A 26,190-nucleotide genomic window follows, 5' to 3' on the forward strand; every position below is an offset into this window, starting at 1 on the left:
CAGACCTGAGAAAGTAGGGGAAAACTCTCAAAAGGCTGCCTTTTAAATGATGTGTTTCTCCAATAGAAAAAAATAAAAAATTAAGGAAAAAAATAAAAAACCCACACTACCCATCAAATAAAAAAAAATGTATGCTAGCTTGATGAATTCATTTCTTTCAATACAATGACTGGACTAGAAGCACCCATAATAAAAATACTGCAAGACTTGTTATTTCAGCATTATTCATCCTATCTTTTTGTGACACAGTTCCTTCTGTTTTCTGACATTTGGAATGCTCTCTTTGAGATGTAGCATAGTTTTTATATGGACAATATTGGAAGCCACTGCATAAAAACCACTACTTTTCAGAAGGTCTATAAAAGTGTGTTTTACAAAGGCACTGTTATATTATGTCAGACTTCACTGAATACACAGAAGTCCTTATGCACCTGGCAGGATGTGCATCTACAGAACCATTAGTGCACAGCTTAAGGAAATTTAACAAAAGTAATGTGTGGGTGCTTGTGATATCACTTCAGTAGCTCCTAAACGTGTTCTCTCTCATAACAGCCTACCAACATTTGCCAGATTAAATGTATGTTACCCAATGATTGTTACATGAATAAGTCTTCCATACACTGCATGGCACCCTGATGGACAGCTACATGCAGATGATGTAAACGGCATCACACAATACTGTGCTTGGCATTAAGGGCCACACTAGGAGATGTGGCATAGGGCTACATTTGACAACCTTAGAAACAATCTGTCATTCTATGCCGGCAGCTAAGCAGGAAGGTTACAGATCATAAAAGTATAAAATAACCTATCATCTATATATTTTCTAGCATATGATGAAATCGTTAGGGTTATTCACTAAAGAGGATGAACTGTATGTCTATTTTAAACCTAAAATCTTTAATGCATTTTAAATTATATATAATTAATTGTAAATAGAAGTGTGTCAAGCTCCTTTTGCATATATATATATATATATATATATATATATATATATACACACACACACACACACACACACACACACACACACAATATATATAAATATTATATATTTATTAGTAACCAAGACCACTTCATCTCAGAGAAAATAGGAATTAGTTCAATGCTTTCCTATACGGGGAGTTTGAATGCGTGTGGCGCTCTCTTGTGCAGAGAGAGAGTGTGTTTTGGTGCTTGAAAAAGGTAAATTAGACTTTATTTGTTAAGTTATTATTGCAGATGGGAAGGCCTGAATAAGCGTACTGACAGGACTGCAATAGTGTTAAAAATACAGATTTTCATTCCTAACGCTATAGTGTTCCTTTAAAGTTATTTCTGCGTAATCCCCAAATATTGTGTACACCATCACGTTAAAAGGTTTCACTGACATTTCCAAGCCTTTTCTGCCTTACCTTGCAACAATGATGCTATCTGTAGCAAGGAGTTGAGTGAGTCGAAGAAAAAGGTGATTCAGAGATGCACAGAAGCCACACCAGGATGTATAATATAGCAAAAGAACATCCTGTAAATTAAATAAACACCATTTAAAATTCTAACAGCATTTTATGCAGTGCATCCCCACCTCTTAATTACACAAGTTCTCATAAAAACACTAAATACAAAATGTATGCTTGCTTAATTTCTTTCTATACAATGACTAGACATAATGAAAGACCTTTCCAACCACTGAGGCTGGCAACACCAACCTAATATTTGCTCCTTTGGTGCCCCATTTTGTTGTATAGCGGAGTAGAAGAGAAGCAACACAGGACAGTTGATGTAAGACAAAAAGTACTGCGAAATGGCTGTGGCTTTCTGTGCGGTTAACTTGAATTTAAAAATAAAGTAGTTAAGAAAAACAAACAAAAAGTAATAATGTGGTAACAGCACATGAAAAATATAGGCTACTATTGGGATCTAAGCCGTATAGGATGTTGTGCCAGAAAAGGTCGCCGGCTACATGGCAAGAATTGGGGCAACGTTTTAGCCAAACATAGTCCATGGATGCATTAATGTCAGAAAAAAATTAGAATCTTGGGCAGCAGGGCATCTGCTTTTAGATCGATTAGCCTCTAGCAAGGGAATATCTAGCCCTGGCGAGTGGAAATTCACCCCTTGTGAGTATGCCATGGACTCTATAGGCTTGCAGTTGCAAGCAACTTTAATAGCCTGGCTAGTAGTGCAGGACTATTAAGCTCTGTATAATCGTATATTCAGCCTTGAAAGCAGAGCAGAACCATTTCTCAAAGTGGCATAATTATATGGGCCAAGATAAAAGATGATTGCAAGCAGGTCTAGCGGTGTGTGATGGGAGTTGCAAAGTGAATGCCAAGATTCAAAATGGCTGTGATGAGTGTGGTGAAAGCTGGTTATGGAAATCCTGTTTAGGTAGTTTATGCATAGGAACAGAACTCAGATTTGTAAAAATCTTCTTGCATGCTTTCAGTTACATGTATTTACTTCTCAAAGCATTGTTGTGAAGAACAACTCTGGTCCCACGTCACTAAAGAGTATAAGTGACCGATCAGTGTGTATGAAGTGCTTGACTTAACCATGCTTGTCTGGACAGCAGCCACTTGTGAGAAACTTTTGATCCAACAGCATTAATCAAGAAAGCATTCATGAGCGGGGTTTAAAAAGACAGGTGATTCTGTAGTTATAAGTGAACAGCTCAGTAGCAAAACTCAGAGTAATATATAGCCCGGCTCAACTCTACTGGAAGGACAAGTCCAGGTTATTGAGGAAATATATCAGTCTAGTCATCTGTATAACACAAGTGAAACACATAACAAAACATGTCCGGTAACAAATACCAGGTGGTTATAACCTAGAACACCCCAAAATGTGTGCTCAATTCTCTGCCATTTAGGAGTTAAATCACTTTCTTTATGCAGCCCTAGTCACACCTCCCTGCATGTGACTTACACAGCCTTCTTAAACACTTCCTGTAACGCGTCTAATGTTTACTCTTCCTTTACTCTTGAATTTCTTATCCTAATTATGTATTACATCGTTCCAGACACATACACAAATCTCACAGACATAAATTCAGACAAACATACCCACACTTTTCCATACATAAAGAATGTCACATTCTCCCATACAACTATAAAAAGTTATATGGGCATAAGGCACTTCCCCACTACCTATCCCCACCCCATATTACCCTTGTGAGTGAATGTCTTCCAACTGGTCACATAAATTGTCATGCTTCTGTATAATTTATATGAGGTAGAGATTGGGGAACCAATCTCTACCTTCTAAAATACAAAGAAACATGACAATACAAATAAAATATAAGGAAAGGTGGTGCTTATCCATTATTTTCGGCAAGATCTCTCAATTTCCTTGGTAGAACACAGATCACGGTGCACCAACACAGCATCAACCCAAAAGGTAGTGGTGTACGCCACACTAGTGAAGCAACTACATGTTTATCCAAACAGAAACAAATACAAGTCCATAAAATAAGCCAATATAATACAGATTAAAATTCCTTTCTGTGTTTAATAAAACAAACCAAGTCCTGCGTGTTCTATAAAAGCTAACGTGAGAAGTTGCTAGCAGTCTGCTGCAGTCTCCCACCTGTAATATTTTACAGAAATGAACCGATCCCATATATATATATATATAACTTGTCTCATTCCTCAGTACATACTTTAGATTCTAAGCTCACAGGCCATTGCAAGCTGTCATTCGAATAAACGTGTCATGCTTGCAAATTTGAAGGCTCAAGGGCAATATTTTCATTTTCCTTTGCACCAGTCCAATTTTGTACCAATTTCATCCTCTACCTACTGTGAATGAACACAATGTAGAGTACTGAAGAAAATGTTGGCACTTCACAAATGTAGTATTAATAAGAACTATCCAACATTTGGTGAACACAGGACTTGTTGTCAAGCACTCTGTGACCACTGTAAGATACCAGAAAATGTGCAGACTGTTAAAAGCCCCATAATTGGACTACTTTAAAATAACTAGGTCAGCTACATGTAGCGTCATTGGATACCCTGGACTCCCTGCATAAAAGGTGTGCACTCTATGGTTATTCGTGCATGCTTGCCAGTTTGATTAGTATGGAACTTATGTCTGCAAAGGGTAAAAAATATGGTTGATTAAAATTCCCAGGCATTCTGACAACCACCACGGCTGAGAATACGGCTCTCCTCTGAATCTTGAAGTGGAAAGGAATACAGTTTTTACAGCTTTACAACCATTTTCAAACTACTATGATGGCAGAAAAATGTGGATAGGATGGAGAAGGAAGAAGCAAATATCAGTTGTGTGTTCATCTTCTATCTGGGAAGGACTGTATAACCAAAACTGTAAGTACCAGGGCTGCCATCAGAAATGTTGGGGACTCTTACACAGGTCAAGGTCTGGGGTCTTGGCATACACACCCCCCCCCGCCCCCTCCTCCTCCCCCAGCATGTTAATGAGGCCAAAACCTATTAAATCCATTAAGGTTGTATTGGGACCAGGAGTGTCCCTTTTAAAGGGACTACTAAAGTCACCCAGATCACTTAATCTCATTGAAGTTGTCTTGATGCAGTGGCTCTATTTTTTACCCCTTCCATGTAAAACACTGCAAGGTTACCATTGCAGAGTCAAACAAACCTCTAGTGGCTGTCTTCCCGTGTGGGATACAATGCCTAAATAAGAAGGGAAACACTATAGCATTACTAATACATGTTTATTACACAGTGCAGTGTCCCTTTAAAGTCCACACATGTAACTTAATACATTAGTCCAAGTTCTCCTAATTAATGTACAGCTACAGTCAATATAAAAATGAATTTTAAGACCATATACAACACAAGTTGCAAGCATTAAGGACATAAAATACCTTTTTCATCTCCAGCACAATGCGACTAAATGTACTTGAGGTAACTTCCGTAATCAATTGCTGTTGTGACACGTGGTAAGAAGTGTCACCCACAAGATGCCTTTGTAAGGGACTGTAAACTTTGCTGAAGTTCTGTATAAAAGCCTCTGAAAAGTAAATGGGGATATTGAAATGCATGATGGGTGTGAGATTTACGAAAATACATAAACCCTACTATTTGCAAACACTTTAAACTATTTCTAAATGCAGAGTTGGTTTTGAAACATATGTATGTGTTAGCAATACTAGAAGCACATGTAAACATCTATACTTTTACAATGAATAATGAACTTTAAATAGGCAATCTAATCACCATAACTACAGCTCATTGTACTGGTTATGGTGCAAACTGTATTAGAGGGATTTGAGAGAGGGGAAAATAAAAGTATGATTTGTTGAGGTTGACTATCACTGTGGTCCAGAGCAGGATAGTACTCGATTTTTATTCATACCACAGAAAAGCAATTTATATGTTTTGTTATAATAAATGCCTAAACACAACTGCTTATTTAGTACATTTAAAGTTTGTTGCTTTAAAAGTAAGGCATAATGGAGCGGAGAATGAATCAAACATGTATAAATCGCCTAGGACATCTTAAATTAATAAAATCTATAATGGAATGGACAGTGCATGCAGTCTATAAACAGATTTAAAAAGGGACATGGTGAGCATTGTAATATGAAAGTGCAAGTTCTAGCGCAACTCCTTAGCACATCTCAAATCTATGATCTCCAATTCACTATACAAATATGGATTTTCTTACCTAGATTTGATGTGAGGAGTGGTTGACTCTGGTCTAGAACGAAGTGTGTTTCTTCCTTCATATCAACAATAGTAGCAAATGTCTTTCTAAAGCTCACCCCAGTTGTTGCCCCCAACCTCTCAGCATAAAACCAAGACAAATTGGAATCCAACAGATAAAGATTTAAGGTTTTGTTGGTCCTACACCTGAGGCCATTAATACCTCCACCCCCATTGTGATAGGTAGAATTTATAAATCTCTTCTCCTCAATGTGAGGCACTATATTTGGAGAATTCTTCAGGGGGTTCTTCCAATGGGAAGCAAATGCAAAGTTTGTGTTCTCAAGGTTTAACATGGAAGAAATCGATTCTCTATGTACGGTTTGACAACATGCAGTATAGTGGTTAAAGGGACTGTAGAAACTAAGGAAATTGCTGCACTCTTTGACGCGAGACATAAAACCCATAAAAATATGTTCTTTGAGGTAGAAAGAATTCAATGCAGCCGTAATCTCCAGAAAGTTACACTGAGGCAGTCTTGCTTTGCTTGGTTTAATATCCATTGTCTGATTAACACACAACTCACAGACATTGTGGACCTTAGAGAGCTGATACCACTGAGGGAGAACCACTGTATTACAACAGGAAAAGGTCCTATAGGTCTCTTCTACATTTGAACTTGTATCCGATGAAGATAAAAGTTCCGATTTTATGTTGTGCTTTTGCTGCTTATGATCATCTTCAATGGCTAGGCTTTGGGTACAGCGGTTATACTTAAGGATAAGGTCAGCAATCTGGAAGATACAATATATAGAACAACATTAACAAACATATTAAATATTAAAACAATTATGTTCAGGGTGATGCTTAATGAGTCACTTAAAAAAAAAGTTAACTCCCATAATAAGCTCGTATCTTCTACAATTCGGTTTCTTTTTAGACACATGCATTTTAAATGTATTAAATGTTTCTCTGTTTGATGAATTGCATGTTACAAATAGTGAATTATTTAGGAAGACCCTAAATGGTTTTGCAGGGTTTGTTCTGTGAATTGGCAGCAAGGTTTAACGGTACAGCTCTTGAAATCTTTGAGTAGTAATAGCTGGAGTAACAAAGCAATGCATGCTTGTATAAAAAGGTTTTAGATTTACATTATTATTAATTATTATTTATATAGCGCCATCAGATTCCGTAGCACTGTACAATGGGTGGAATACATTTGATATATTCTAAGATATTTGAGTCAATTCAACAGTGATCGCAATTTAACAAAAATTAAAAAATAAATTCAGGAGAGTCTCTGTGACGGAAGGGAAGACATAAAGGCAGACTTTTTATTTAGTGCTTTTCGTCATGTCTAAGACTTGATCTATTTTGTCACAACTCTGTTTAATTATGGTTAATTGAATAAAAAAAATATATATATATATATATATATATATTTTGAAACCACATAAAAGCAGAAGATTAAGGTAACATTACGATTAGCAGACAGTAGAGCATTCCCAGCCAAATTATTTCTGGGGCTTCTACAGTTCTGTATGGGTAATGTTCCTAGGGGCTGATAAACAAGTTGTGTAACAGAGGTCAAATGTCACCTTTACCAACCCTTTGCACTTGCAGTTCTAAAATGCTAGCATCAGAGTCTGTTAAACTATGTCTGTACTTCGTACTCTGTATTGAGAACCCATTATTTTTTATGTTGCAGCTTATGTTACAAATTAGTAAAGATTTTTTTTTTTACATAAGCCAGCACTCAATACACCACAATGAAAAAGCAAAACAACTTTTTTTCCCCTAAATCTTTGCAAGTTCATTAAAAAAGAAATATATATCAATATAATTCATTTTTTTTCTTTGCTTTTTTTGTTAGGGCTCTTGACGTTTAGCTCAGATGCCTCCCATTTCTCTGTACTATCTCGGAGACGTTTCCACACTTTGAATGGAGTCCATTTGTAGCAAATTCAATTAAATGGGTATGATTGGAAACGCATACACCTCTCTATACAATAATTCACAGCTGTAAATACAGATCAGAGCAAAAGCCAAGCCATGAGGTCAAAAGAACGGCCTGCTTTGGAAGTTCCCAGCAAGACACATGAAAGCCTGCTTGGAATTCAGAAACTAGCACTAAAGGACACTGTGAGAAACAAGATTCGCTAGTTTAATTAAATGGTGATTGGAGGGTTTGGCTTCAAATTAAAGTGTCATGCCTAGTTTCAAGATTTAATATCTCTGGAGGGACCTGGAAAATGTAGATTGCCAAGCACACATCTCAACAAGATTTTATGTTCCATACGGCTGCTAGATATTTTAGTAGGTAATTTACAGATTAAAGGGTGATCACACAGAGCTGCATTTTCAAGGACAGCTTTACTTAGGATTTCTGGGAGGGCACTTACAGTATCTCACAAAAGGGAGTAAACCCCTCACATTTTTGTAAATATTTTATTATATTTTTTCATGTGACAACACTGAAGAAATTACCCTCTGCTACAATGTAAAGTAGTAAGTGTATCGCCTGTATAACAGTGTCAATTTGCTGTCCCCTCAAAATAACTCAACACACAGCCATTAATGTCTAAACTGTTGGCAATAAAAGTGAGTACACCCCTAAGTGGAAATGTCCAAATTGGGCCCAAAGTGTCAATATTTTGTGTGGCCGCCATTATATTCCAGCACTGTTTTAACCCACATGGGCATGGAGTTCACCAGAGCTTCACAGGTTGCCACTGGAGTCAATTCTTCAGTGTTGTCACATGAAAAGATATAAAATATTTACCAAAATTTGAGGGGTGTACTCACTTTTGCGATATACTGTAAGTGTGTTCATTTGTAATGTGCATTGAGGAAAGTCTCCCGTTGACTGAAACGTTGATATGCTGTGACTATCCGCTTTTGGAGTTGAAGTAATGACAAATTGACTTAAAAATTTCCAGAGTGTGGCTTCTCCTTGCTTGGTATAACTATGGCTGGTTACTGCAGAAGCACAGATTAATCTGTGTGCTCAGTTGTTGAAAATATAAATATACATACAAACTCACACAGGGCTCAAAATTTTCCCACACCACTACTTCTTGGCAAGTGAAAATTTGACTAGTGAACAGAAACTCACCTCTAATGAATGGGATACTGTGCTACAGCCCGTCCAGGCTTGAAGTGGCAAGTAACATTTAAAGTGGCTTTGTCATGGAGACTTTCTGCACCCTAATCTTCAACCCCTAAATGTGCCCGTTAAGTATGTGTTTTCTCCCAAGCCACCCCCCCCCCCCCTTTACGACAAATTTAGTAATCTTCATGGTGCCAGTTCCTTTCTTCATAGCATCGCTATCTTGTAAGTACTGGCTGTGATGCAACATCACTGCCACCTTCTGCCCTGAGTATGCAACGGGATCTTAATTCCATGCATGTTCTTGGTGAAGCATTATTAGAAGGTCAAAAGTCATCTTTAAAGGACACCCCGTGACCATATTTGGTCTTGGTCGCTGCTTTAACTCCAGATCTTGTAAAGATCTGCAAATCTTTAGTTGGCTAATAAAATTTTAGAAGAGTCAGCTCATCCCCTCACAGATCATGAATTTGGTAGGGCTTATTTAATTACAGAAATGGGCATGATGTTTTGTCAAGAGTAAGAAGGGATACAACTTGTAAAAAGGGGGTCTCCATTACAGCAAAAGACTGTCAGTCTGCTGGAATCAATGTCCTCAAGCATTTGCCTTATCAAATAGTCTCGGCGGAATATGAGAACCTCTTACACAGGTTTCCTCTTGAAGATGTGACTTGGTTGGTAGTTACAACAGATGCCAGCAAGAGAGGTTGGGGCCCACATCTGGAATATTGGAAAGTTCAAAGGACTTGGAAGAAGCCTATTTCCTTAGCTCCAGGGAATATTCTGGAATTGAGGGAAGCATACTTTGCTTTTCTTCATTTTCAAGAGAAGCTTTAAGGACACTAGGAAACTAAAGATGGACAACAGGCAAGCTGTCTCATATGTTAATCAGGGTGGCACAAGGAGTCAGCATCTGCTTCAATATATATTTCACCCATGATGGATTGGGCATAAAAAACATTTTTATGGTCTTTCTGCAGTCTATGTCGCAGATCCAAACAACAGAACAAATATTCCCAGCAATCACCTGGACTTTGAAGCTGAATCTCATAATATTGAGGAGAATCGAAAAGATGTAAGGAAGACTGATTGCTTTAAATCGCAAGTTACAGCATTCTTCTGCCATCTATTTCACCCTCTAGCAGTGGGCAGAGATGCTCTCTCCTGCAGGTGGACATTCTACTTGGGTTACCTCTTTCCTCTGATTCGACAAGTCTTGAAGTAGATAATCTCAGAGAAGGTAGAAGTGATAGTCATCATTCCTTTTTGGCCCAGATCACCATGATTCCCTCTTCTGTGCAGGCTATCGATTGTTTCCCAGTGGGATCTTCTAGTTCAGGCTCCAGTCCTACACCAGTCACCATACACCCTACATCTCTCTGCATGGATAATGAGCGGGACATGTTAGAGGTCCAAGGTTTTCTTCAGCTGCCTCAGCATCCCTCTAATAAGATCTGTTATAAGCTTTGGTCTGTCTTCACTGACTGGTGTAACTTACATAATGTTGAAAATGTCATCACCTTCTGTTTAGGAATATTAGGATTCTTACAATCTTACTTTGATAAAGGATTTAGGCATAGTTCTCTTCAGCTATTCTGGCTTTAAGTGTGCCTTAAACCCTATGGTCTCCATATTTCTGATAGCGGTTAAAAAGCAGACCTCCAATTAAGGCCTTTACTCCTTAGGGGGATCTTCATCTGGTCCTTAGTGCATTGTTCAAAGAATCATTCATATTTCTTCAGGATACTTCATACTGGTTGCTTACCTTGAAAAGTTTGTTTTTGGTGGCAATAACCGAAAGCAGAAGTTTATCGGAGATTCAAGCTCTCGTCTCAAGAGCCTTTGTTTTCCCATACTCTTTCTGAATTTGGTCCTAAGGTGATTTCTTTATTTTACAATTATGAGAATTTGGTCCTTCTTTCTTCTCAAGAACAGGACTAGCATTCCTTGGATGTGGCAAGATGTCCCTCGATCTACTTGGATAAGTCCAAGGACTTAAGGCAGTCTACTCATCTTTTTGTGGTTTGTTCTGGCTCTCTAAAGGATCAAACTGCTTCTATTCGTAGATTGATTGTGAGGGATATTTCAAAAGAATATGAAGTACAGAATCCACAGATTTCTTAAGGGATTCGTACTCACTCGCATCCCTTAAGAAACCAGAGCTGTGTCGACTTCTTTTAAACCTCCTCAAAGTTATCTTTCCTGTTGTCACCTCCAAAGGGGCCTCTGAAACGGGGGAGACAACTGGGCAGGAATCTGGTCCTGACTTAACTCAATATGGCCATATGGTGGAATTGAATCCCCATATTTATTTGCTGACATAGGCGATTTTTAAGTAGCCTTATAAAATGTAAAAAAAAAAAAAAAAACTTAAAATTAATTACCATTTTTTATTTAAACTAATTTCACGTATGTTTTCATGGAAAATAAGAAAATGTTTGAGTGACCCCAAACTTTTACTTTCATTTGGTTTTAGTCCCCAGCCACAAAATGTGAAGGCAGTATGCCTGGAGGCGTCTACATCAATCCCCCTCTGGGCACGGAGCCATCACTTGGAAGCCCACCCACCACTCCCTATAAAAATTTCAGAAGTTGGACCCGCTTTATTCAGGCCTATCCTTTCGTCAGTTTCGGCACACCACAACTGACTTGCTTTACTGGCATGGCTCAGTCTTATTGCTTATGTTCAGTTTTGGTCCCTGACCACAAAATGTTTTGGTGCTCCCTTATTCTAAGTAGTGAAACCATATTGCAATGATATTTCTTCTACTTACCTGGTGTCTGCCGAGAACCACTCCCCATCTACACTACTTCAGACAGAAAGCTAGCAGTTTACACTCTAAACCAGCAAGCCTGGCTTGACTGCTTGGGAGCTTTTGGCTCTCTGAATTAAAGGACCACTATAGGCACCCAGACCACTTCAGCTCAATTAAGTGATCTGGGTGCCAGGTCCTCCTAGTTTAAACCCTGCAGCTGAAATCCGAAACTGCTATGTTCACATTGAGGGTTAATCCAGCCTCTAGTGGCGGTCTCCCTGACAGCCACTAGAGGCAGCTTCTGGGATTTACACTGAGTAAATTGCACTTATCTGACGCTGGACGTCCTCACGGACTTTAAAGTAGTTGAGGTGGGAAGCAGTACTTGGAAGCCCTAGGTAAGAAGTCATAACATTCAAACAAACTTTTACTACTTACAATGGAAGGGTCTATACTTTGTCTTAGATCATCTTTGGAATCTTAATGACATTCCAATGCAGTCAATATGATTATTTCAATAAACATGACATCTGAATTAAATCCTTAAAAGTGGCCAAGCCACTTTAATCCACACCATTAACAATTAAGGCTGTATTGAAGACATGTGACTACAGAGTGTACTTATTTAATAACACACACAAAACACATTTTTCGCTTACAAACCTCATCCAGGAGAGGATGTATTTCAGATAAAGGATTATAAGGTATGAAAATGAAGAGAGCAGGGCCTTTCTTTAGCTCATTGTCCAGTAGAAGACTTTTTCCTCCATGAGGTCGTAGCCAATGAAGTTGAGATTCCCGGTTGTCTAGAGCCCAATTGCAGATATTTGCAGCTGTGAAGTTTCTCTCTTTGTCTGGGTACACCTTTTAAAAAAAATAAAAAATAAAAAAAAAATAAGCCAAGATGTGCCTTTTTAACCCCTTAAGGACCAAACTTCTGGAATAAAAGGGAATCATGACATGTCAGACATGTCATGTGTCCTTAAGGGGTTAAAAATGTAGTTACGTTGCAACTTTATAAAAAAAAAAAAAAGGGAGATATAACTGTAGTAGCTGTTGTAGTATTTAATAATCCTTTTATCAAGTTTTGAAAGAATAAAAAAAAAAAGTTTTTCCTAGAAATTAAGTATATGCTTAAAAACCCCCCCCCCAAAAAAACCTTATCAGGTCATGTACTAAAAGGTAGAGATACTTCAGCCATGTACAGGCACCGTCAGACAGTATTTGGAAGCCAAGAGTCTCTATATAGTCTTTCTTGCTTCTGTGGAGAGAGTGACGCAAGGAAGACCACAGAGACGGTTTCCAAACACCATCTGTAAAAACAAGGCAGAATATGCAAACTTCTATAATAGTCAAAGGGACATGAAAGCAACAATTTTACTTGTAGCATTAGATCTGTAGGTTAAAATGCTGATGATCATTGGAAGCACTAATTCATAACCGTGAATAGCAACAGTATGTCTTTTCCCACTAACTTTCCCATAAGACAGGCAGATTTTACCCTAATAATATTCTTAATTCTGCTATTAACGCCTTCAACCACCTCCCCATTATGGTACAAAAGAAGGAATCCTCCCAGGAACCTGTGTTATGACACACACCAAGATACTGCAAATATATATATAATCCATACAACAAACTCTACTGAAGGGCGATTCCCATTTGAGGAATCCTTGAAGCACCTTTTGCCTGTATGATGTGTTTTCTGAGTCGTGTAGGTCCAATTTACAATGTTTGGTGACAGTACACCAGGAACTACACATTTCTGCTTTGCAAATTAGTTTTGTCTGAAGCTGCTCTATGGGATGACTAACACTTTGAAATTGCTATTGTGGAATCCGATCTTCTACTGGATGGAGGAGGTTTCCCCATAAACTTAAAAAAAAAAAAAAAAAAAATGTAAATGAGAATTTCTTCTAAGATATATAAATTGTTCTAGGAATAGAAGCTTTAAAGGCTGCTTTTTCTTTGTTCTTTCATTTATACAAAACACAAGACATTTTGTTCTTCCATCCAATAGATTAAAATGTACGCTATTGAGAGTTTAAAGTGTTCTGAAAAATGCAGGCAAAGTTTTTCTTATTGCCCATCAGGTAAGGAGTGCACTTTTAGCTTGAATAAAGGAAGAAGTCTCAGCACTATATAAATATGAAAAAGAGAACATGTTTCCAAAGCAGGAAGCCCTTCCAGCCGTTTAGCAATCAGAAAAACTGCCTGGAGAAAAACCAGCTTAAGTGAACAATATTATAAGGGTACAGATGTATTTGAGATTAAACCTAATAGGACTAGATTCAAATTCAAGGGAGTAATAATATTCCTAACAGGAGGCTTGGTATTACGGTCCTCTTTCTAGAAATCACAGCAAGTACGTTTTACATGGTCTGATCTTCGATTTCTCACAATTAATAATAAATAAAATAATCGGAGGGAAACATACAAACGAAATTCCATTAAATTGAGAAGGCATCTATGCAGGTTAGATTACCCAACCTGCAGAGGGAACAACAGGTTTACCTTCTTGTGTTGTTTGGATGCCATAATGTAGAGTTTTAGGGAACCAAAGGAAATGTGCTCCCCAACTTGACATTGATTATTCTATAATGATACCTAAATTACATTCTCCATAAAAAAAAAACAAAAAGTTCGACAGAAACCCGGGCATTTACCATAAAAGCTGAATTCTGGTTAAAGCCCAAATCTTTATTTTTGATTCTATTGAGAAAGGAAGAGGTTGGCAATCCAAAGATTACCATGATCCTTCTCACTGTACAAGATGTGAGTTTGCACAACTGAAGAATGTCTCAATTGTTCTGGACTTTCTTCCAAAAAAAAAAAAAAATTCAATCGGGAGGGTATCTAGCACTATCTAGAAAAATAAAATTCTCTGAGAATATTGGAAACTTGTTTCTGTTGATGATCCATTCATGGCTACCTCAAGACTTCTGCTTATCTTGTCTAAATAACTGACAATATCAATACCTTTTTCTAGGAGTTACTAAGATTTTTGTGACGCTTCTTGGAGATGATCAAAGGCCAATAGGGAGTGCCTGGAACTGAAAATTGAGAATGTGTTTCTCTTTACTTATGACAAACCTTAAGCACTGCCTGCTGGCTTCTCCTATTGGAATGTGCAAGTAGGCATCTTTTAAGTCTACAGAATCCATTAAATCTCGCTTTTCAGAGATGAGTGGCCAATTGCCAAAAGTAGAAAATTTATGATGGAAATTATATTTATTTGTTTACTTTTTTTTTTTAAAGCCTCGTATAGGATGGCAACAGGGGATTTTTATTTTGTTTAACTAAAAAGACTAAGAGCCTTGAAATTGTGCTTGTTCTGGTACTCATTGAATGACTTTTTTGTAGATACACCACTGACCGTTTTAATGCTTCTTTTTGTTTACTGGATTTGAATTCTGAACAAAGAAAACCATAAGGATAGACTATTTCGCAGCCCGTTCTTATAATTTTTAGAACTCCGTTTCTTTCCATCTGTGATAAAATAGAGAACGTCTTCCTCCTACTGGTAGGGAGTCAGAATTTTTCCAATTTGTTATATCTGGATGATTTCTTCTTATCTTTGCACTCTCCTCAAATCTTTCCTCTACAGTTGGAGTATCTTCAGAGAGAGGGACTCTCCTAGGATATGCAGAAACCTTTTTTATTTTAATTAGTTATTTTTCTCTGGCATATATTTTAACATTTCATCTAGGGAACTCCCTTGTTCAAAAGGTAAAGCACAATGGATATATATTCATCCATATATATGAGCCTGGACTGCGGATGCCAAACCACTGTTCTACCCACAGCAGATAAACACATGACTCTTGCTGCTAAAAAAAAGGAAGAGTTTCTGTAGTAGAATCACAAAAAAAAAATCTTAAATCCTTCTATTGTTCAATAAGTTTACAAGATCTTCATTTTCCTTACCAAGAACTTTTTCTAGCTTGTCAAGCCAAATTCACCTAGACCTTGAGACCGATGAACCTGTAATGAGAGCATTACTCTGCGCAGCTAATACCTCCACAGAGAGGTGTCAAATTGTTTATCCACGGTGTGGTAACTGGTCTTCCTTGCATGATAATTTATCTTCCTTTCAGGACCTCCTTAAACAAAGAAACAGGTCTAGGTAGGAGGGCTAAGAATCTTTCCTTCCCTCCCACAATTGCTAAAGGAAATGATGCATGAACAGGATGTGATGTAAAACACATCATCTCAACTAAGGGTATATAACATAAGGCCAGGCAGGAAATCAGTCTGTTGCTTCCTTTTCTTCCTTGGTGGATGTGATGTCGAACTTGCAGCAGTGAGCCATTAATAGATGTGAAGGCCTAACCGTGGGTGAGATCAAACGTGTGGGGAAGGGGATTACTATATATAAACAGATAGATTTAAAAAGGGTTGTTGCTCCGTGGGTCTGGGCTGTGTGTTTGTGATACATTTATAGTATTGTGTTGTTGCCTTCTAAATAAATACCTTTTAATGTAGATGAACCTTGTGTAATATATATTAATTTGGTAATACACCACACGCGGGATGTGTGAAATTGGGACATCTCTCCAATTATTATAGTGTCAAATGCTGCTATAGATACACCTTCTTAGGCATAAGTGAAGGGATTTCTCATCTTTCAGTACAAATGGATTATTTAAATGCTACATGAAACAGCGCTCTAATCAGGAATTTTGCCATTTAGTCATAATATCAGCCAGGATGTAAAGGGAAAACTTTAGCTATTTTAGCCATGTGAACAGTCGTACTCAATCTCCATAACACAATAAATTTCCTTAAAGCAAATCTCAGTTTCAGAGGTATTTGGCAAGAGACCAATCTGGACCAATCTGGAGTGGGCCTGGTGGTTGTGGAGTTCAGGGGGAGGCATGTTTTGGTTACGATCTTAATCTTGCTGCTGTACTTTAGCTCCTGGCATTTCAGTTGCCAGGAGCTGCGAGAGCACAACACTGAAGTTTATGTAGTATCCAGCGGGTGTCTCCATAGATCAATGCCTGAATCCCACAGCCGTCACTTCCGATGGAATAAGACAAAAGCAGATGGTGGAGCTTGATAAGACAAAGTTGCCCCTACTATGGAATATTTGAATTGCGTTGGAATTTCAGTGAGATACCAAAGCAGTCTTGTTCACCATTTCATATAAAATATTGACAAGATCCTTGTAAATAACGGGTAAATCATCTGAAGAAAATACAGAGGAATAGGAACTGGAGCTTGAACTGGAATCATGACAACTAGACAGTGAAGGAGATCTGGCGCTTTTCTTTTTCTGAAAAAAAACTGATAAATTAGGAGAATCAGAATTGCTACGAATATTCAGAACAGCGAATCCATTATCCACAAAGGTCTTCTGCAAATTCTGTTGAATTCAGTTCAAGAATGATGATAATCCTGATATTTTAGCTGTCTCAGCAAGCTACTATATGCTGGAATTACATGATTTCTTCTTCCATCCATCTGACAGAGAAATATCGCAACTGGAACAGCATAAATATTTTGACTTGGGCTTTAACACGCTTGTCTTTCAGGGGATTCAAGTTTTTAATTATAAGTCAACTATGGGCAATGAAAATATCCCCTAAGAGGTATTTCTAAGGTAAGAAATGAAATCTTACCTCAAAAGTGCCTCCAATAGCACTCAAGGCGAAAGGGTGATGCTACCAGATGTAGACTGCACCTGGCGACTTCTATTCATTTAAGGCTTTAATCCTCCATGGAACCAAATGAGGTTCAAATTTGGCGCCCTAATGCTGTAGCCCTATTACACACACACAAAGATCACTTGTGGTACACTGCACATGCAATAAGGGCTCATAATCCCTTCCAGCAAGCAGTCAGGCTAACTTCTGGCACCGGCAGGCTTGGACAGGATGGATCGTGAGAGATATATAGAAAGCACACATGCCTGGCATGCATTCCAGTGAAATCAAACAGACTGCAGCGTGTCGGTGTCCTGTTCCCGGTGGAAACATTCAGAAAGCTGCGGTTCCAAAGAGGATTGCATTTTTTTTTTTTTTAAACCAAAATATATAACAATAGGGAGGAATTTGATGTTACCAAAAAAAAACAAAAAACTAACGCTAAAAATCTGCTTCTACTGTGGGAAAGTCTGGAGGTAAACCCCTGCTGTGGTGTACTTTATCCGTATGAATAAAAGAATAAAAAAATATTAATGTTGATAAGGAAGAAATATAAACAGGAGACACAAAATGGAGACTGAAAACTGAAACCAGGCACACCAGAGACTAAACAGTCAGATGATCGTTCCATCTGATCAGAATCTACAGGTCAGAGAATGAAGTGTAGATAGTGAGGTATGCAAGTAAATTACATCACGTTTTACCTATATTTCATTGAAAAAAAATATTCAGTTTCACAAATGAAATTTACAATTTCATTCAGCTTAAAATGTTTTGTTATAAAGAGATTACAGGTGAGAAACAAACATGATTGCTAACAGAAGAAAAAAAAAATGTGTAGTAGACCCTTACCAAGGAAGAGTTGAGATTCCTGTGTAAATACACAGTTCCTGGGTTGGTGAGGGAGATTTCCTTGGCAAGTTTACGATCAGTAATCACTCCAAAACGGATGGTTTCTACATAATCTGAGAAGAATACAGCACACAGTTTATTTCAAAGTGGCACTCTAATCACCCTGCCTAACACTACACCAATAGATTATTTAGCAAGTTGTCATATGCAATGAAGTGATATACCAACACACGAGAGTGCCTGAAAAATCATTTTGCAGTTCATTAACAGGATTTTTAGGAATTTGTGCACAGTGACAAGTTCTCTATAGCAATCATGTCTAACATACAGTGCTCTCCGCCAATATTGGCACCGTTGGTGAATATGAGCAAAGAAGGCTGTGAATAACTGTCTTTGTTGTTTAACCTTTAGCAAAATAAATAAACACCAAACACTCAAATACTCTTGCATTTGTGCTAATGGATATGGACAAACCATTGCAAACAGGTTCATCAAAGAACATTATAGAATTTTTTTTTAGTACACCTGGAAGACTATGAACAGGAAATTTCCTACATGGGTATAAACAAGATGGTAACACATAGGTCAAATTCCCCTAGGTAAAACCAAGGAATATAGGGTTGTTGAGCTATACAAAATGGGAAATGGCTAGAAGGAAATAGCAAAAGCATTGAAAATGCCCATTTCCACCATCCAGGTAATATGTAAGAAGTTTCAGTCTACTGGAAACTTTAAGACTTAACCCGGAAGAGGATGTGTATCTATATTGTCTCAACACACAATGAAGAGAATGGTTCGAGTGCCCAAAAAAACCCTCCAAGGGGCACAGTTGGAGAACTGCAGAAGTTAACTGCATCTTGGGTTAAGAAAGTCTCCGAAACTAGGTCACCTACTTTTATGCAAAACCAAAAGTGTTTGCCAGACAGTACTGGAACTTCAAATTGGATCGGATTCTATGGTCAGATGAAACCAAACGAGAGCTTTTTAGCATTAAAAACACCAGAGGTGGGTTTGGCACCTACAGAGAGGTAGCCATATGGAAAAGTACTTTCTAGCTACGGTTAAGTATGGTGGTGACTCTTTAATGTTTTAGGTCTGTTTCTCTGACAGAGGATCTGGCCAGTTTATTAGGGTACATGGCATCATGGACTATCAATTATCAACAGATATTAAATGAATACAAGACTTTCTCTGCCAGTAAGCTTGACATGGGCCATGGTTGGAGCAACATCAACACAAAAATGGTTTACGGACCACGAAAACAAGGTCCAGCCATAGCCATCACATTCACATGACTTGAACCCCATATAAAACCTGTGGGGCTGAACTGAAGAGCACAGTCCACAAGCATCGACCTCAAAATTTGAAGGATCTGAGAGATTCTGTATGGAGGAAGGGTCTCCGATCCTTTGCCATGTACTCTCAACCTCACCAGGCATTAAAGGAGAAGATTCTAAGCGGTTATCTTTGCAAAGGGAAGTAGCACAAAGCACTGACTAAAAGGGTACCAATAATTGTGCCACACATTTAACTTCTTTTTTTTTTAATAAACCTGTGTTATGTTCGCAATTCTTTGATATCCATTAGAGCAGAGTATTTTTGTGTATAATTTTTTTTTTTTTTTTTTTAAAGTGATCAAAAGGATCAAATTGTTCAGTCATATTTGCTTTTAATTACAAAGGGTGCCGACAGTGGCGTACGTACCACGGTCGCAGGGGTCGCAGCTGCGACCGGGCCCGGCACTCCAGGGGGCCCGGCCGCCCTGCGGCCCCCCCGCGACCGGGTAGCAGCTGCCACGCTTTGCGGCCCCTATAGGAAAGCATTGGGAGGCTATTGCACATGCTCGGCAAAACACCACTCTGTACCAATCAGCATCTCCTCATCAAGATGCATTGCTGCACATTGTGCAGCACCTCGAATGGCCTGAGTGACTGCCACTATAGGCGTTTCTAAGCAGTAATGTAAACACTGCCTTTTCTCTGAATTACGAAGGGTTAACATTAAAAGCCTGCAGTGGCAGACAATATACACAACAAAACAACTACATTAAGTTGTAGCTGTTCTGGGTACTATAGTGTCCCTTTAATATTGAACTCGGATCTGGTGGTAACTGGATTCTAGACATCATAAATTACCACTTCAAAAAGATAAAGTGTTTCTGCAAAACTTTTGGTTTTATTTACAAAGTCAGGAACATCTGAAAATTGCAATTGCAGCATTTGCACATTTTAGGTTAAACGTTATCGACATTTTAGTATTTATAGGTACAGATGATTAAAAGAAAGTGGAAAAAATATATATATATAAACCAAAAAAAAAAAAATCTTCTCATATTTGTGATCACAGAATAAACACGGATACCAAAAGCATTTGTTTCCTGCATATGAACTGTAGAATATGCTTATAAAAGAAGTCCTCCCTCTGAAGCTCACACCTGCTAATTATTTTTTAGGAGAAATGTCATGTGTGACTTCAAAGGGACACTGTAGAAGAGAAAAGAAAAAAAAAAAAAAGAAAAAGAGAAAAAGAACATCCCCCCACCCCCCAACCACCTCATACAGACAATTTCTGCATATACATGTCAATTCTATTTTAATTTGGCTATTTTGGCCCTAAATTTGAAATGTACCTTGGATTCCTAGCATTTCTTACTTTAGTGAGTACCCCTGTATGTTTCCTATATACCCCAGATCTGAATCTCTCTCAGAAATCCATTGCCTTCTGAGGAAGAGTGAACAGCAGTACACGCAGACACATACACCATTCACTCATTTGAGTGCTGCTTCTTCATCATTATTGTGACTCAACCCATTGTGAAGTGGTCCTGTAAAAAGTGTTGCACAGCAATGACGAACATCTAGATTCTATGTGAGGTTATATTATAGAAAACTAGATGGACAAAACTTTGGATTTTCCAACAATTTTTTTTTCTCTAAGGAGAAAATGCAATAAAAATTGACACATTTGCAACTGCAAAGGAGAGCGTTTCCATACCTTTTTGTAAGGAATGCAATGCTGAACTGAAGAATGTCAAATAGCCAGGAGGCTGAGGTGAGGCATTGAACTCAAAATATCCTAGAACACCAGGCTGCAATGTTTGTACGGAAAGAACAAAAAATGTATACATCATCATTAATACACACAGAACATAAACAATAACATTTTAAAATCAAAATCACTAAAATGACTTCAAAGTACAAATACATGAATTTGTTTTATCATGAGAAATGTACACGCAATCTTGTGATGGAACAATCTGGGAACAGAGCCACCAAATAGGTTTGCACATTATTGTGTCTCTGATCAGAAGGAAGCAATGGAGGTTAGTGATATCACGGGGTAAATATTTTGAGTAAAAAGATGATTTCTTGGAAGCAAATCCTCACATGCGGATGTCGTTAATGTCGTGAGACCTTCCCAGCAAGAAAGCATCTGTGACCTTGGTCTCTTTTAGCAGCAATGTGACCGTCTCAGGACAACTTACAGAACAACGAATTCCCAGATTTCTGCACTTAATATGCATATAACACGCCAGGAATGAGTCAGACATCACAAATTTATCGAACATCCCAGTCTCTTAAGGAGCAATGACATCTTACACACTTCTAAAGCAGAACACTCAGATACATAAATTATGTTGGAAATGTTGGGGGTGGGGGAGGGCTATTTTTATAGATTTAACCAAGCCAGTATTATTCTGTGTTTAACTCATAAATAAGATCTAAAAACTTAGTATCTTTTCTGTGAACAATTAAATTAACCCAATGTATTGTAGAAATAAAACACTCCTGTTATTCAAAGGGTTAATGCAAACAGAGGTGCTAATCTACAGACTGTATAATATAAATTCTTGGTATAACCACTTTAAAAGAACACTATAGGCACCAACTACTATATCTCATTGAAGTGGTGATAGTGTTCAGTTCCCTGTTACAGTCCTTCTGCGAAGTGTTGAACTAGCTAATGATTGGCTGAGAGTGTCAGCTGACCCGCCCACTGCTAGAATAATTCAGAAAGATTGTAGATGAGTTGCCTTAGCCATAGCGCCAGTGGGAGCCATGCTGTGGGCAGACAGGGACTCTTATACGGGGTTAAACTGCTCGAAAATGGTTTGACACTGAAAGGATAAAGGATTCCAAGCACATTAAATGGATTTAGTGTCCAGAGTGTTACTTTAAAGTTGGCCATGTTGGCCAGCAATTACTTGCTTATTCTTCCACAATACAAAAAACACATTTACAATTTTGAATGAAGGTTATGTGTGTTATATAACTAGTGTAAAAGATTGTTGAATTGCATGCCAGCTGCCGTATTTCAGTCACATTTTCAGATTCAAGCAAGGTCACATCTGTGTTCCAAGGCTGACAAAATGAGAAACATTGCGTTTGGTAAAAAACAATATCTGATCTCTGGACACACTAATGAAAAGCTAAGTGAAACATTTTGGAATTTGCACCCTCTGCTGGTGGAGATATGCAAATATTTACAAAACCTTTAAAATCGTCCAGTTTTATTTGAATAATAAAAGGAGGTATGAAATTACTGCTGAGGCCACTAACAATTTTATTGCTGCTCGAGGGGGAGTGATGCATTGTAATAGTTTGGATTAGGTTGTCGACTGTCCAATATTGCAGCTGCTTGCTGAAGTATATAGCAGCCCCACTATTAAAGGGACACTATATTCACCAGAACAACTACAGCTCATTGCATTTGTTCTGGTGAGAAGAATTATTACCTTCAGGCTTTTTTTGATGTAAACACTGCTTGTTTCAGAGAAAATACAGTGTTTACATTACAGCCTAGTGATAACTCCACTGGCCACTCCTTCAGATAGCTACTAGAGGTGCTTCCTGGGACAGTGAGCTGCACTGCTATTCGGTGTCTCCACCCTCTGCATGGAGACACTAAACCTTCCTCATAAAGATGCATAGATTCAATTCATCATTATGAGGAGATGCTGATTGGCCAGGGCAGTGTTTGAATTGTGCTGGCTCTGCCCCTGATCTGCCTCCTTGTTAGTCTCAGCCAATCCTATGGGGAAGCGCTGTGATTGGCGCAGACCATTACTTCTGATGTCAGCAGACAGAGGCAAACGAGGGCAGATTCAGGAACTGCAGACTTGAATACAAGTAAGATTTTACTATATTTAGGGAAACAAGAGGGCGTCAGAAGGGCTAGATTGTGGTTTTAACACTAGAGGGTCAGGGATACAGGTTTGTGTTCTTGACCCTATAGTGCTTCTTTAATACATTTATAGTCATCTTATACCATTTTGGTTAAATACATACAAGCAAAGGAATCAGACTATGTTACAAAGTGTCAATATATTTAAAAGAATGAGAGTGTTTGTTCCCACCCTCCCCCATTTGATTAATTTTTGTAATTATAGACCAAAAAGGCTGGTATCTATGGGCTTTAGCTGCCCTCCAATCAATAAAGTGCTCTAGGAGGTAGTTCCTGGCACATTTGAAAGAATATATGATCAACGAGGATAGCAAAAATATGTTCCAAAAGTGTGCCCCAAATAGAGGGGAACACCACTACAGCATAAATAAAGTATACATTTGTTTTGGAAATTTACAGGGCCAAATACAACACATTAAACTTTACAGTTAATACACATTAAAATTTGCCAGACTGGGTATGTTGCCATATGTTTGCCCAGGAATGAACATTACCCTCATGATGGCATACCATTTGCAAAAGTAGACAACCCAAGGTATTACAAATTGGGTATGTCTAGTCTTTTTTAGTAATCACTAAGTCACAAACACTGGCCAAAGTTACTTTTGAAAACCCCATAAAACCTGTACATGGGGGGTACGGTTATACTCTGAAGACTTCACTGAACACAAATATTAGTGCTTAAATAGTAAAAAACATATCACAACAATATCGTCAGTGAATGTACAGTTTGTGTTTTACGCTTTTTAAACACTAACATTTGTGTTCAGCAAAGTCTCCTGGGTAAAACAGTACAGGTTTTATGGTGTCTTGGATAGTTACATGTTTAAATATAGGGCTTGCAAGCCAAATTCTCTGGACTTTCTGCCTGGATTGTCGGGCACGTCCCTCAGATTGCAATTACAAAAATGACAATTATATAAATATATTTGTAGAATTTAAATATATTACACACACACACACGTGTTTATAACGTCACTCTAAATGTATTTTTAATTTAATATGTATTAATATCAAATTAAATTTTTCTCAATGTATTGATTATTTTTAATATATATATTTTTTTTTTCCAGAGAAACTGCTATGTTTACATATGGGTTAATCCAGCCTCTAGTGTCTCATTGACAGCTGCTAGAGGCGCTTCCGCGCTTCTCACTGTGATTTTCACAGTGAGAAGACGCCAGCGTCCATAGGAAAGCATTGAGAATGCTTTCCTATGAGACTGACTGAACGTGCGTGCGGCTCTTGCCGCGCATGCGCATTCAGCCAATGACGGCAGAAGGAGGAGGAGGAGATTCCCCAGCGCCGAGGGAGCCCGGCGCTGGAAAAAAGGTAGAAATTTATCCCCTTCCTCACCCTAGAGCCCAGCGGGAGGGGGGCCCAAGGACCCTATAGAGCCAGGAAAACTAGTATGTTTTCCTGGCACTATAGTGGTCCTTTAAAGTTCAAAACAACCTCTAACTTGAAATAATGTTTAATATTGTACAGTGACATCTTGGCTCTAGCAAATACCATTGCAAATCACAGACACTGAACTTTCCTCAGAGGTACACTGATTCAATTTTTTCCTTTTGAAGTTTTATTTTAATGACCTCTAAATTTCAATAGCCCTGTGCCCCCTACACATGATGAAAAGTTCTTACTTGGACACAAGACAAGGTTTTACTACCATCTTTAGGATATTTGAGAGCGTTATTCTATATGCACACTGGTTTTTAGATAAGGAGACCCTTTTGCTTGCTCTATGTTCCTTAATCATACCCTTGGTATATCATCACAGGCTATTCTTATGGACTTCCATAAAATGGAACACATGATTATTTACATTGCTATTCCCTTAAGAACCATTATAGTGCGGTTTTCCCTTGTCAGCAATGTGTATGTTATGCATGCCTATTTGTATTACTTTGGGATTTACATAACAAGTCCTCAATATTGGGTCTATATACATTTAGAGCCTTTATAGTAATTGCATATATGGATTTGCTTAAACTACTTATGGTTTTATCTATTAAATATCGCAGTATTTGCCCCAAGACCTCATTTCCACTCATGTCCATATCCACTCGGCTGTGGACCGCAATCCCATTATGTATATTCAGTAATATCTATTGAACACATGCACTACATTTAATGATACGTTCAGCAGTTAAGCTCTTTATATACAGGGAGTGCAGAATTATTAGGCAAATGAGTATTTTGACCACATCATCCTCTTTATGCATGTTGTCTTACTCCAAGCTGTATAGGCTCGAAAGCCTACTACCAATTAAGCATATTAGGTGATGTGCATCTCTGTAATGAGAAGGGGTGTGGTCTAATGACATCAACACCCTATATCAGGTGTGCATAATTATTAGGCAACTTCCTTTCCTTTGGCAAAATGGGTCAAAAGAAGGACTTGACAGGCTCAGAAAAGTCAAAAATAGTGAGATATCTTGCAGAGGGATGCAGCACTCTTAAAATTGCAAAGCTTCTGAAGCGTGATCATTGAACAATCAAGCGTTTCATTCAAAATAGTCAACAGGGTCGCAAGAAGCGTGTGGAAAAACCAAGGCGCAAAATAACTGCCCATGAACTGAGAAAAGTCAAGCGTGCAGCTGCCAAGATGCCACTTGCCACCAGTTTGGCCATATTTCAGAGCTGCAACATCACTGGAGTGCCCAAAAGCACAAGGTGTGCAATACTCAGAGACATGGCCAAGGTAAGAAAGGCTGAAAGACGACCACCACTGAACAAGACACACAAGCTGAAACGTCAAGACTGGGCCAAGAAATATCTCAAGACTGATTTTTCTAAGGTTTTATGGACTGATGAAATGAGAGTGAGTCTTGATGGGCCAGATGGATGGGCCCGTGGCTGGATTGGTAAAGGGCAGAGAGCTCCAGTCCGACTCAGACGCCAGCAAGGTGGAGGTGGAGTACTGGTTTGGGCTGGTATCATCAAAGATGAGCTTGTGGGGCCTTTTCGGGTTGAGGATGGAGTCAAGCTCAACTCCCAGTCCTACTGCCAGTTTCTGGAAGACACCT

General features: G+C 38.4%; 1 protein-coding gene across 1 annotated transcript in view; it reads right to left on the reverse strand.

The window, feature by feature from the left end:
• TXNDC11 (thioredoxin domain containing 11) overlaps positions 1 to 26,190 on the reverse strand; it is a 66,063-nt gene that overhangs the window by 13,260 nt on the left and 26,613 nt on the right. The window contains exons 5-10 of the mRNA XM_063430290.1: positions 20,972 to 21,065; positions 17,978 to 18,090; positions 12,141 to 12,341; positions 5,635 to 6,406; positions 4,832 to 4,977; positions 1,395 to 1,504 (exon numbers count right to left, since the gene is read on the reverse strand). Coding sequence (XP_063286360.1) covers positions 1,395 to 1,504; positions 4,832 to 4,977; positions 5,635 to 6,406; positions 12,141 to 12,341; positions 17,978 to 18,090; positions 20,972 to 21,065 — 1,436 coding nt within the window. The remainder of the gene's footprint in view (positions 1 to 1,394; positions 1,505 to 4,831; positions 4,978 to 5,634; positions 6,407 to 12,140; positions 12,342 to 17,977; positions 18,091 to 20,971; positions 21,066 to 26,190) is intronic.

The sequence above is a fragment of the Pelobates fuscus genome, chromosome 8, assembly GCF_036172605.1.
Source record: "Pelobates fuscus isolate aPelFus1 chromosome 8, aPelFus1.pri, whole genome shotgun sequence".
NCBI classification, from domain to species: Eukaryota; Metazoa; Chordata; class Amphibia; order Anura; family Pelobatidae; genus Pelobates; species Pelobates fuscus.